Raw genomic sequence first — 14006 nt, forward strand, 5'->3', positions numbered from 1 at the left:
CAATTGAATATACATTCATTGTGCATTTACAAGTAGATAATTAGTGAGCGCTTAAATAATCAAAACATTTTCAGGAATGCATTCATTGAACTTATAAATACATATTGATTCAGCAAAAGTAGAAATGTATTCTCGTTGACTGTAGTAGACTTGACAAGTTGACATCTTGACTTGGGTACCCTTCGATTTCTTCCCCCCCCCCCAATTATTTTTTTTTAATTAGAATTTTAATTGAATCAATAGCTGAAGTAAATTGAAGTCGTTTGCGGGAATGAATATATATTGTTTAAGGGAGGTGTTTACCCAGCATTAGGAGGCCTCTTCTCTACCACAGGGTTATTAGGAGGAACTGTACTGGAGAAAGCTTTAGTTAGACAATGGGTCCATTTTCAGGTAGATATTCTTACTTATCATAAGTTAGACATGGGTCCATTTTCAGGTAGATATTCTTATTTATAATCAGATAAGCAATGGTCCATTTTCAGGTAGGTATTTCCCCATTTTTAGTCAGATATTCTTATTTATAATTAGTTAGACAATTGGTCCATTTTTAGGTAGATATTCTTATTTATAATTAGTGATACAATTGGTCCATTTTCAGGTAGTTATTCTTATTTATAATTAGTTTTACAATTGCTCCATTTTCAGGTAGTTATTCTTATTTATAATTAGTTATACAATTGGTCCATTTTTCAGGTAGATATTCTTATTTATAATTAGTTATACAATTGGTGCATTTTCTGGTAGATATTCTTATTTATAATTAGTTATACAATTGGTCCATTTTCAGGTAGATATTCTTATTTATAATTACTTATACAATTGGTGCATTTTCTGGTAAATATTCTTATTTATAATTAGTTAGACAATTGGTGCATTTTCTGGTAGATATTCTTATTTATAATTAGTTATACAATTGGTGCATTTTCTGGTAGATATTCTTATTTATAATTAGTTAGACAATTGGTGCATTTTCTGGTAGATATTCTTATTTATAATTAGTTATACAATTGGTGCATTTTCTGGTAGATATTCTTATTTATAATTAGTTATACAATTGGTGCATTTTCTGGTAGATATTCTTATTTATAATTAGTTAGACAATTGGTCCATTTTCTGGTAGATATTCTTATTTATAATTAGTTATACAATTGGTCCATTTTCAGGTAGATATTCTTATTTATAATTAGTTATACAATTGGTCCATTTTCAAGTAGATATTCTTATTTATAATTATATAAACAATGGTTCCATTTTTAGGTAGATATTCTTATTTATAATTAGTTAGACAATTGGTCCATTTTCAGGTAGATATTCATATTTAAAATTAGTTATACAATTGGTCCATTTTCAGGTAGATATTCTTATTTAAAATTAGTTAGACAATTGGTCCATTTTCAGGAAGATAATTGGTCCATTTTCAGGTAGATATTCTTATTTATAATTATATAAACAATGGTTCCATTTCCAGGTAGATATTCTTATTTATAATTAGTTAGACAATTAGTTCACTTCTTATGCTGCATTTCTTCTAAGTGTGAAAGATTAGAATTTGGTTTTCTGTAAAGATGTAATTTCATGCATTTTGTGAATATTATTACAATTACTAAAGAATGCTTAATTTAACTTTAACTAATTTAAATTTAACTTAATTAAAATATTGTAGGAGTATATGATGGCTGGAGAAAAGACGTCTCCTGCTAATTTGCAGATTTTGAACCAAGGACTAGCGGACAGAACATTCCTAGGAATTCATTGATTAAAAAGTTTCAAATTTATTGAAAATGATGTTTTATTCTTCACCATTGCAGGGGGGGGGGNGGGGGGGGGGGCGTTGCGTCCTTCTTCTTAACATATCATTATCATAAGTTCGTTATTTCATCTAAAAAATATCAAATTGCTAATTAATGAATTTTTACCTTAGCTGGAGAAAATATTACCTTCGCAGATTTCCTACTGTTTCACAGGTAATCATTATTGTTATTGTTATTTTATTATTTCAATCAGAATTTTAAAAAATTGGAATATTTACAAAATTGAATTTTGTCGTTCTATTTTTTATCGTTTCGGAAAGTTATTCAAGTCAAAGTGTATTTTTTCTTTCTTTCTTTCATTCTTTTTTTTTTTTTGTTACAACCATTTCTTTCTGTTTAAGTCAAAAATCAATTTCTAGGATTTTCCAAATTTTCGATTTTTCAAATTTCACTTTTATTTGTTACTGACGTATGATCTCTTAAAAAAGCCAAAATTTCGGAACGGTGATGATTATTCAAAATTTTAAATTTTTGACCAATAGAAATAAAAACAAAATTAGCATTTAAATAAAAATTACACGTAACTATTGGTATTGGGTAGAAACCCATACATGCCCAGTCGAAAAAATGAATCTTTAAAATTATTTTCATTTTGGAAATTAAAAAAAATTTAACCATTTTTGATGTTTAAGCTGATGTAACACAGTAGTAAAAGGTCTAAAAAGAATTCAAGTCCATATTGGAATAAATAAATACCGAGCTTTTCAATAACACCATAAGGGAACTGTAAGGGGCTCAGTAACATGTCGTCAAGTACACTTTCGTCTAATAACATTTGGTCTAGTAACATTTGGTCTAAGTAACATTTGGTCTAAGTAACATTTGGTCTAAGTAACCGTTGGTCTAAGTAACATTTCGTCTAAGTAACATTTGGTCTAAGTAACATCAAGTAACTCTTGGTATAAGTAATTCTTAGTAAGGAATTTGGTCTAAAACTAAAAACTGGTTGAGAATCTAATTAATTCCGCCATTGAGTTCCTTTTTTGCAGTGTATTTATAAAATCACTTAACATTTTTTTCAGACCAAATTACTTACTTAAAGTTACTTAGACCAAAAGTTACTTTGACCAAAAGTTACTTAGACCAAATGTTACTTAGACCAAAGGTTACTAGACAAAAATGAACTAGACGAAAGTGTACTAGACGGAATGTTACTGACCCCTGTAAGCGTACTTTCAAGTCACCCTCCATGCAAAGATGGCAATGTCTGATTCACAACAGTTTTTTTTGTCACGTCATAGGCTCAGTCAGAAGTTCATTTAGTTAGGCTTGTATGGTTTCTAAAAAAGATAGTAGCTTGTTGAGCTGTGCGTATTATGTAAAGAAAACAATTTTAAGTTTAAATTCAAAAATTGTATAGGTTCCCAATTTTTCTTCTGAAATTGAAATGATGAATCCTATATAATTTGGATTGTGAAGGTATGATCAAGTATGAATTAGACATCAATGTTTATAATTATGAAAACAAAATATTTTCAATTGTGGTTAATCTACAAAAGTAACTTTCTCATTTCTACTGCAGGAAAGCATATAGGATTCATCATAATTAGACAGTTTTAAACCTAGCAAATCGACAATGTCTTCCACATTATTGATCAGATAAAGGCTTCAAGGCTACCGATGAAAAAAGTGCATTTCCATTTTAGCATGTAGGTTCACATGAATTTACGCTCACATTCCCTTTAATTGTAAAAATTGAACGAAAATCTTTCCCTCAGTAACTGATACCCCTCCTGCAATGTTGGGACACCCTGTAGCAATGTATTAATTTTAGTATACAGTTTGTTATAAAGGAATACAGTTTTCAAGAGAAGGAGAATATTGCTCATGTTTCCAGGTTAGCTGAAGACTTACATGACTTTATTATTGGATACCCTCATGAATACCGGTCGCTTAATCTGAATTTCCACTTTTGTTTTCTGCTTAATCCGCTCTTTATGGATATCCTCACTAGATTCCGACCAATAAAAGTTCTCTCTTCGAATGGCCTGCAAAATTAAAAAAATTTGGCTTCTGATTAATTGGATGTTTGGAATTTTGCATACACCACTTTGATTGGTTGATTTTTAGAAATTTTCCGGTATGCAAACAAGATTTAATATAATCCTTAGAAAATTAAGCACAAAAATCAAATTTTTGGTTCGGAAGTATTAAAAAGAAGGAAAAACATGCCAGTACATTTCCAATATTTTACCGCCTTTTTCTACCTGTGGCTTGCGTAAATTTAGGACAAATGAAAAGTTTTGTCAATTGTCGGTGTTCTACCTTGCATAATATTTTTAATTTTAATTGTTCGTTTTTTTAGATGGTTTGGACACGTTCAGACTCTGCTCAATTCAAACCTTACTGTTCTTTTCAGCAGAACAGTTCTTTATTAAACATATTTTTTATTTCAATAAAAAATCAATCTTGAATTCAGTATTTTTTTCATTAGCCATGTAAATGGTAGAATTGAACAAAAACAAGGCAGTAGGATGCCAAAAGTTTACTATCTTAAAAATGATATTTAGTTTTATTGCTAAGTAAAAACTGACAGGAACTATTTTGGAAAAAAAAATATTGGTTCAGAAAAGGAGGCAAGTTGATCCCCAATTTTTATTATGTTCATTTAAAGCAATTCCAAAGTTTTCTTCAAATATTTTTCTAGATCTTTTTCATATAACTGTGTTCTGTAATGGGGATGTTAAATGTCGTCTGATTGTTTCAAATATTTTTGAAAAATTGAAATAGTAAAACTTTATTTAATTATTGAATGGTGGATTACTCGTCAGTTTTATCTTTATTTGTTGCTAGCTGCAGGGCCCGACGATGCCCGTGGAGAAAATTGATTTTTTAGGGTGTCACCCCCAAGCGACCCAAGAGTGACCACAAAAAATTCAGCCCATTCGGTCCAGCCGTTTGGCCGGTTACAGGGTACAAAGCTTTGTAGCACAATTATATAGTCTAAAAAGTATAGTGTAAACAATGTTATTGGTTTTGAGTAGAACATGCAGTTTATTAATCTGTTTTTCTGTAACTTTCTTCTAGTGTCAACTTGCACTAACCAAACTTAAATTATTATCTTTTTTCCGAAAGTCAGATTAATATTACGCTTTATTTCAATAAAATTTAATTCAATAAACAAACAAAGTTAAATTTTTCGGCAAATTTAGAAGGTATTCTATAATCATAATAGTCACATTCAAATAAGGGCGAAATTAACTATTTAGTGATAAGAAATAAGAGCACATTTTGAGCATGAAATGTAAATTTTAGTGGCGATGACACCATTTGGTTAAAGAATCTAAACGCTGGCTCAATGTTGGTGAGAATGGTGACGGTTCACCAAAGTTGGGAACAATGGCCACCAGGTGGAATTCGGTTTGGTTTGGTGGGAACAGGAGTTGCAACTGGAGGAACCGGGGCAACCATCTTGGATTTAACTCCACGTGCTTCCGTGGAGATAGCGAGTCCTTCCATTATTGGACTTGTAACTGAAATCATTAGTAAATTATTATTATTATTACTTAATAACCTGAAAAAATGGCATAAATTACAAATATTGAACAAATAACCATTAATTTCTTGTTTTCTTACAAAAAGCAGAATTTGTCATCTTGTTATTAAATTTTGTAATTTTTGCTGAACAGTCCAGAAAAACTTCCTTAATATTTTCATGGATAAGTTTAGCAATACTAATGAAGTAATAAATCTCTGCAAGTATTACTTTAACATATGAGTATTTTAAGACTTGGGTTTTATCATGAGTGAAATATTTATGCAAGTAACGATAAAATAAGGAAGGTTCAGAGTAAAATTATTGGAATACATCAGATACAAATCGGATACAATGTATTAATAAAATCATTCACAACCAGAATCCAGAAAGAAAAGACAATTATTCCAGTATTTTCTGGTTTCCACTGTCTACCCTTGTAGAAATTTGAATTAATATATTCCCACCTGGCATAGATGATTTCCTGATGTTCCTAGGTTTAAAATCTATTGGTTGCTCATCTCCTAGTACAATACTGCTTCCCAACCTGATAAAGAAAATAGAACATGTGAATAGGATTAACGTGACAATAAATTGAAAGTTTTTTGACCAGGAAAAGGATTAAATTGATCTTTGATGAAAGCAAATTAAAGAAAACATTGTTTTAATTAGAATTTAAAAAACTGGACACTTGCCTCAAATTCTAACTTTCAAATAATGTTATCTTCGGAATCACCATCAAGTGGAAAAAAGCAAATGTGCTCGATTATGAGGCAATTGTTAAGTTCCTTTTTGGAAATCTCTCACTATGAGACTGAATAGTTCGACTTGCAAATGAAATCAATAAGAACTAAATAACTGAAAATATCTATTCCTAAACCTACTCGATAAAATTATTGTTAAAGTTTCATTCTAAATTCTTTCTACCTGTACGGTTTCTTATATGGTTCTGGTTCTCCGGTCTCGGAACTAGTATCACTGGCGGAGTCAGAGCCGAATATATCGGTAGAAGCTCCGCCCGGAGGCTGGATACACCTAGACAACCATAGAGGATTAATTCAGGGCTAATTTAGTGTGTTGGACATCAGGGTTTGAACCTATAGGATAGTCTACTAGGTTGGATATTAAGGTTAGTTACCAGAATAGTTTAGTAGGTTAGATTCCAGGGTTAAAACCTGTGGGATAGTTAAATAAGTTGGATATCAGCATTAGTATAACTATAGGATAGTTTACAAGGTTGGATATCAGTGTTAGAACCTATAGGATAGTTTACAAGGTTGGATATCAGTGTTAGAACCTATAGGATAGTTTACTAGGCTGGATATCAGGGTTAGAACCTATAGGATAGTTCACTATTTTGGAAATCAGGGTTGGTTAGTATACCTATAGGATAGTTTACTAGGTTGGAAATCAGGGTTGGTATATCTATAGGACAGTTTACTAGGTTGGATATCAGGGTTTGTTTACCTGTAGCATAGATTACTAGGTTGGATATCATGGCTAGAACTTATAGGATAGTTTACTAGGTTGGATATCAGGGTTTGTTTACCTGTAGGATAGATTACTAGGTTGGATATCAGGACTAGAACTTGTAGGGCAGTTTACTAGGTTGGATAGCAGAACTAAAACTTATAGGATAGTTTACTAGGTTGGATATCAGTACTAGAACTTATAGGATAGTTGACTAGGTTGGATATCAGGGTTGGTTAGTAAACTTATGGGATAGTTGACTGGGTTGGATATCAGGGTTATTATATTTAAGGGATAGTTCATAGGTTAGATATCAGGGTCATTATACCTATAGGATAGTTTACTAGGTTGGATATCAGGGTTGGTTAGCTCCGCCATATGTGAATCTCCGCCAGGCGGTTGAAGGAAAGGAATCCCCCTAAAACAAAGAAATGAGAAATTGTCTAAATTATTTCCTGAGAAATTGCTGAGTTTCTCCCGTTTTTATCTTTTCTAATTCATGAATCATGCATCGTGAGCTAGCGAGTGTTTGGCGTAACTCCAGTTTTCAAGGATGGGGGTCGAAATTCGTAGATTTAAAAGACATGAAATGCAAGGGCGAATTGCCCGGAGTCGCCCATAATAATTACTCATATATATTGAATGATTTTGGTATAAATGAGTAGGTGGAGTAGGTTGAAGACTACACTAAACTCAAAGCATCTGTTTATAAAACAGTTTTACGTCATGGACTCTAGACGTAGCGGGGATAGGTATAAGTTACCAAAGGAAAACATTCAAATAATTATCATGCAATGACTAAAAAAGGTCAATAATAAATAGAAACTCCATTTATTACGAAATAGATTGAATGGTTCGAAATAAAAATTGTTGAATTTTTAACTGGAACTTTTGTAGTTACTAGTTCTCCCCTCAAAACAAATACAGATACAAGAGCAGCACCACTGTCGGTTTTGCATTTGCATCTTTGGATCGCCCACTTCTAATACTTGAATTAAAATTGATCTCATGAAACAAAAACATAAAGGTGAGAAAGTTTTTATCTATTAAGATAATTGCTGGATATTTTTTTGACAAACAAAAAGTCCAGTTAGCCCCTGAAAAATATACATGGTATCAAAAGTTAGGTAAATAAAGAAAAATTTTGTGTAATGAAAATGTTTTTATTTTATCACTTGATAGGCATGTATTGTGTATTGTGACCTAATAACATAAATGCGGGTACTTTCATAAAAGTGAAGTTAACAATCGACTAATGTTTAGTTCCACAAAAAAAGGTTACCCACAAAGGATGAGACTTCAGAGACGAATGAACGTTCTTTTTTTCGCTTTGGGTTTCATAAATTCATATTTGTTTCTTTGTCAAATTATCAAGTACGTCTAAACCAAGTGCAGACAACAAAAAATGCAAAAAACCAAATTCAACCAGCAAACGCTACAATCTCCTCCTATTTGGGTAACCCTATTTTACAAACAATTTTTTTTGGTAGATTTTAAACAAGAATCATAAAAACTATTTTAAGAATAATTTAATCTTTAATTAGGAATTTCATGAAATTTTCAAAGTATCGTCAAAATAATTTTTAAATACATTGCTATATAATATATGTAATGTATATCTTCTTTATTGTTACTTAAATCTCGCTAACAATCACTTTAATTTTCAATGAGTTTATATTTATCTCTACTATAGTGTTACTTAAATCTCGCTAACAATCACTTAAATGAGTTTATATTTATATCTTCTATAATGTTACTTAGATCTCGCTAGCAATCACTTTAACTTCCAATGATTTTATATGTTTATCTTCTTTATTGTTACTTTAATCTCGCTAGCAATCACTTTAACCTTCAATGAGTTTATATGTTTATCTTCTTTATTGTTACTTTAATCTCGCTAACAATCACTTTAACCTTTAATGAGTTTATATTTATATTATCTATAATGTTACTTAAATCTCGCTAACAATTACTTTAACCTTCAATGAGTTTATATTTATATTATCTATAATGAATCTCGCTAGCAATCACTTTAACCTTTAATGAGTTTATATTTATATTATCTATAATGTTACTTAAATCTCGCTAACAATTACTTTAACCTTCAATGAGTTTATATTTATATTATCTATAATGTTACTTAAATCTCGCTAACAATCACTTTAACCTTCAATGAGTTTATATTTATATTATCTATAATGTTACTCAAATCTCGCTTGCAATCACTTAAACATTTAATGAGTTTATATGTTTATCTTCTTAATTGTTACTTAAATCTCGCTAACAATCACACTTTCAATGATTTTGTATTTCTGAAGTATTAATCAGTAAAATTGTAAACTCACCTTCCATTTGCCTTGTTATGCTCGTCAAGGCCTACAGTTATAATTCCCATTGTCAAATATTATTTCTGAAAATTCATTAGTTTAAAATATTTTACATATTGGGAGATATTTTTTAATTTGCAATATTTTTTAATTTGCAATATTTTATATATGCTACCTTGTCATAAACATATTGTTAACTGGATTATTTTTATGCTTGCTAAGTTGCCTTGGTCGAGTTCAAATCCTATGTCAAAGGATATAGAAAATATACAATTGGCAAATAAACATTGTTTAGAAAAAATATCTGTTTGTCAAAGGATATAGACAATTGGCAAATAAACATTGTTTAGAAAAAATATCTGTTTGTCAAAGGATAAAGACAATATACGGCAAATAAACATTGTTTAGAAAAAATATCTGTTTTTCAAAGGATAAAGACAATATACAATTGGCAAATAAACATTGTTTAGAAAAAATATCTGTTTTTCAAAGGATAAAGACAATATACAATTGGCAAATAAACATTGTTTAGAAAATATATCTGTTTGTCAAAGGATATAGACAATATACAATTGTAAAAATAAACATTCGTTAGAAAAAATATCTGTATGTCAAAGGATAAAGACAATATACAATTAGCAAATAAACATTTGTTAGAAAAAATATCTGTTTGTCAAAGGATAAAGACAATATACGGCAAATAAACATTCGTTAGAAAGAATATGTGTTTATCAAAGGATATAGACAATATACAATTGGCAAATAAACATTTTTTAGAAAAAATATCTGTTTGTCAAAGTTGTGTGCCGTGGAGTTATAATTGTGTGGGAATCAAGCATTGATCTCCATCTTATGCAGATCTACATATTAATTACATTCCTCTTCAATATCCGGTGATGGTAATATTTGCTCAAGGATAACTAAAATTCAGGGATCAAGCATTGATCGTATAAATTAAAAGTGCCAACATTGGATATCAATATCAAACGTTCAAGGTTAAGGATATTCAACACAAAAATTCCCACCTCTTCGTCAGAGCCTGTTTTGGGAATCAAGCATTGATCTCCATCTCTTCAATAACCCATGATGGTATAATTCTGCAGGGATAAGATTAATCAATCCTCAAATTTAAAAATGCCCTGCACATTGGATTAACAATGCACAAAAAGTTTCAATTTCATTATAATATCTTTTATCGTTATTTTTGTCTAGACTTTAAGGGAATCCACCAGTTCCTTTTCAGTGCACAACAAAAATATGCCTAGTATCGAAATGTTTATATTAAAAAAAGAGGGGTCCATTATTTGTAGTAATGTTTAAGTTTTATTTGGTTGGTTGTAGATTTATCAATTGGTAAAAGAGATCATCAATTGGTTTTAGAAAGTATTAATTGCACAGATTAATTAAAATAACAGATATGACACTAGATGTCGCCTTTTCAACATTTATTTGTGTTTCGTACACTAATTCTGAGGCAGTTAAGCCCAAAGGAGTTATGTGTACCTCTTTTGGGCTTCTGCCTCAATATATTGTCAACGAAACACACATAAATCTTCAAAAGACATTAAAATCTAGTGTTCTATCTGTTTTTTTATTAATCTATGATCAATTTGATAGAAAGTTTTAATTGGATGCAGAGAATATGAACTAATAACGATCAATTTAAGAGAATTTAAGGTTCCAAACCAACTCCTGGCTATGGACTGAGCTAGGAATAGGTTGGGTAAAATATTAATGAAAATGTAAAATTATGAAAATTATTTAGATTTAAACTTATTTTAACTATTTTTATATATTTTATAACCAAATTAAAAGGTTAGTATTATAATGGAGGTAGTATATCCCCTTGTAAGTTCAATGTAACTATCAGACTAAACAGAATAATATTGATAAAACAATGCTATGCGCCATGACATCAGGGGGAATTAAAAATAAAAAGATTCACGAAACATGATAAATTTCATGAAATGTTTACAGCGCAGTGCTGATCGGATCCATTTTTGATCTTGATCCTGGATCGAAAAAATAATTGAGCAAAATTAAATTCCTACAAGATTCAGATGCGAATTCTTGAACTGGAAGAAAACATTCTACTTTTTCTTCCCATGAACGTTCCTAATATTCAATTGGTAAATGCGCATAACAGTGCGAGTAAATTCTTTTCTTATCAAATATATTCTTTTCTTAACAATTGACATTTTGTCCATTTTATGATTATTTCTCAATTCTGAAACTCTTTCTAACTTCTTTTCGAGGAGTGNATAAAAATAAATTATGGCCCATCAGTTGAACATTTTCTTCCAAGCGTTTATTATTTTGCCTGAATTCAATAGTCATCAGAACTAAAAGGTTTCCTAATTAATCATTTTATGTAAAATTTACAATTAGCATTGTGGATTTGAATACATTAAAAGTGGATTATAGTGAAGAAGGCTGTAGTGTATTCAGTGGATATTAGAGAAGGAAAACAGTTTATACAGGTAACCCTGGAGGTGGGAGAGAGATTTTATTGGTTGGAGGTAGAGGACGGTTGCAGGAAAGAATGGTTGAAGGTAGAGGATGGTTGCAGGAGAGAATGGTTGCACGATAGGATTTCTGGAGTAGAGGATGATTGAAGATGGTTGCAGAAGAGGATGATTGAAGATGGTTGCAGGAGAAGATGGTTGAGGATGGTTGAGGATGGTTGCAGGAGAGGATGATTGAAGATGGTTGCAGGAGAGGATGATTGAAGATGGTTGCAGGAGAGGATGGCTGGAGTGAGGATGGTTACAGGAGAGGATGGCTGGAGTGAGGATGGTTACAGGATAGAATTGTTGCAGAAGAGAATGGTTGAAGGAAGAGAATGGTTGCAGGAGAGGATGGGTGGAGTAGAGGATGGTTGGAGGAGAGGATGGGTGGAGTAGAGGATGGTTGGAGAAGAGGATGGGTGGAGGATAGAATTGTTGCAGAAGAGAATGGTTGAAGGAAGAGAATGGTTGCAGGAGAGGATGGGTGGAGTAGAGGATGGTTGGAGGAGAGGATGGGTGGAGTAGAGGATGGTTGGAGAAGAGGATGGGTGGAGAAGAGGATGGTTGGAGGAGAGAATGGGTGGAGGAGAGGTTGGTTGGATGTGAGGATGGTCGGATGAGAGGATGGTTGGAGGAGGGATGGAAAAGGAAAGGGATAAAAATTAAAAGGAGGTTGAAAAAAGAGAATAAATTTATTTTTATTTTGATTTCCTAAAAATGTCAATGGTGGAAATAAATGTTGCTGGAAGAAACAATAGTGTTGATGTTGACAAATCCCTGTGGTTCCAGCATGTGGCTGAAACTAGTGAACGCATAACAAGACAATCTGCTGATATACTCAACCTGAAATCAAAAAACTCAAAACTAGAACTGAGAAGGAATTGCTTTAGTAATAGAGTTGTAAACTCGTGGAATAAATTACCACAAGATGTTAAATCCGCCAAAAATATTAATGTATTCAAAAACAAGTATGACTACTACATTAGATCCACAATGATCACTGGGATCAATTCACAAACCTAGAAGATACCATTCTTCCAGCAGATGATCATTAGTTCCTAAAAAAATCCTCTACATATTCCTAGATGGAACACTGAGGATCAACACACAAGTATCAAGTAAGTAAGTCTGAGGTTGGTTATATGAAGGGCCTTTTAGGTAATGTTGATAGTAGGTTGGTGGAGTTGGTGGGAAGAAAGTGGTTGGAAAATATAGAATAGAAATCTGTAAATTTAAACTGAACATTGTCTGACCCTGGAACCGGACATGGTTAGTTCCGAGCGAAAATATCAAATTAGAAAATTAGCTGGAGGGTTCACAGAAACTGCATTTACAGTGTTGAATTATTTATTAAAAGAGACAGACAATATGTTTATAATGTAATTTTTGCTGCAGATTTGAATAATACTTTTCCTCAGTCTCACAATGCATGATAACGATTAAAGGACAAATCTCCTGAAAGACTTGAATTCAAAGAAAATTATACTGAACTAGAAGTTCTATAGAAGGATCTAGAAGGAACCAGCAAGAACTTAGTTAGAAGGAACCCTATATGGAGATACTGTATCAGTTCTACTAATTTAAACACAAAATATTATCAATTACACCAAATCAGAACACAGTTTGTTTTTCGAAGGAACTGATAACAATTGCATTAACTACTCTAATTTCCTTATATATATTTCTTTGCAACCTAATATTTCAAACTATAAATATCCTGCTAAAATCGAATACTTAACCTTTACAATAAATAAAAAGTTACAAAATTTGTACTTAGTTACACTTTCAGGTTCCAAAGCTGTAAGAATTATAAAAAACAGTGTTTGTTTTAAGTAATTATTTTTATTCATTTTATATATATATAAAATTAACCAAAATAACCTGATTTTGCAAATCAATTATTCACTTTACATTCTAATATTTGCATATANCCCCCTGTAACTGCAGTGCACTGTGCACCCTACTCTCTGTCTGGTGTCCTGTACAGAACTGAAGGTATGGTATCTGTATGCACTTTGCAGTGTGTAGTGAAGGAAGTGAAGGGGTTGAGAAGGGGGATTACAGATTAGTGGGAAATTGAAAAATATATTAGAGAAGGAGAAGAACAGATAATAAACTTGAAGGAGAAGAAAGGGAAAATGATATAAACCGGTTTGATGGGGGATGAGGGGGGGGGGAGAAAATCAAGGTTTCCTGTGTAAAAAGGAAGCGCTTAAAATCTATGGAGAAGAGAAAAGTTTGATATGAAAACCGTCCTAGTGTGACACATTAATATGGTGGAGGATATCAACTGTGACGCAGGGACGATTATAGTGTAAGAAATTATGAAGAGGAAAATGGAGAGAGGAGGGGCAGGTATGAATGAAAGGGAAGGGGGAGGTATGAATGAAAGGCAGATCTACATATTAATTAC

General features: G+C 31.7%; 2 protein-coding genes across 2 annotated transcripts; one reads left to right on the forward strand and one right to left on the reverse strand.

Moving 5' to 3' along the window:
• The first annotated feature begins 1300 nt into the window (after positions 1–1300).
• Positions 1301–4228, forward strand: LOC111700518 (eukaryotic translation elongation factor 1 epsilon-1). Its single transcript, XM_023471452.1, has 5 exons — positions 1301–1307; positions 1667–1748; positions 1925–1967; positions 3589–3651; positions 4120–4228. The coding sequence occupies exons 2-5, from the start codon at positions 1673–1675 to the stop codon at positions 4190–4192; spliced, it is 255 nt and encodes an 84-aa protein (XP_023327220.1). The 5' UTR covers positions 1301–1307; positions 1667–1672; the 3' UTR covers positions 4193–4228.
• A 661-nt stretch (positions 4229–4889) lies between these two features.
• LOC111700517 (jupiter microtubule associated homolog 2) lies at positions 4890–9169 on the reverse strand. The gene is made up of 5 exons (XM_023471451.1): positions 9105–9169; positions 7088–7177; positions 6217–6324; positions 5757–5836; positions 4890–5287 (listed from the first exon to the last, which is right to left on the reverse strand). The coding sequence occupies exons 1-5, from the start codon at positions 9152–9154 to the stop codon at positions 5136–5138; spliced, it is 480 nt and encodes a 159-aa protein (XP_023327219.1). The 5' UTR covers positions 9155–9169; the 3' UTR covers positions 4890–5135.
• Between the last annotated feature and the right edge of the window lie 4837 nt (positions 9170–14006).

The sequence above is a fragment of the Eurytemora carolleeae genome, unplaced genomic scaffold (assembly GCF_000591075.1).
Source record: "Eurytemora carolleeae unplaced genomic scaffold, Eaff_2.0 scaffold360, whole genome shotgun sequence".
Lineage (NCBI taxonomy): Eukaryota > Metazoa > Arthropoda > Copepoda > Calanoida > Temoridae > Eurytemora > Eurytemora carolleeae.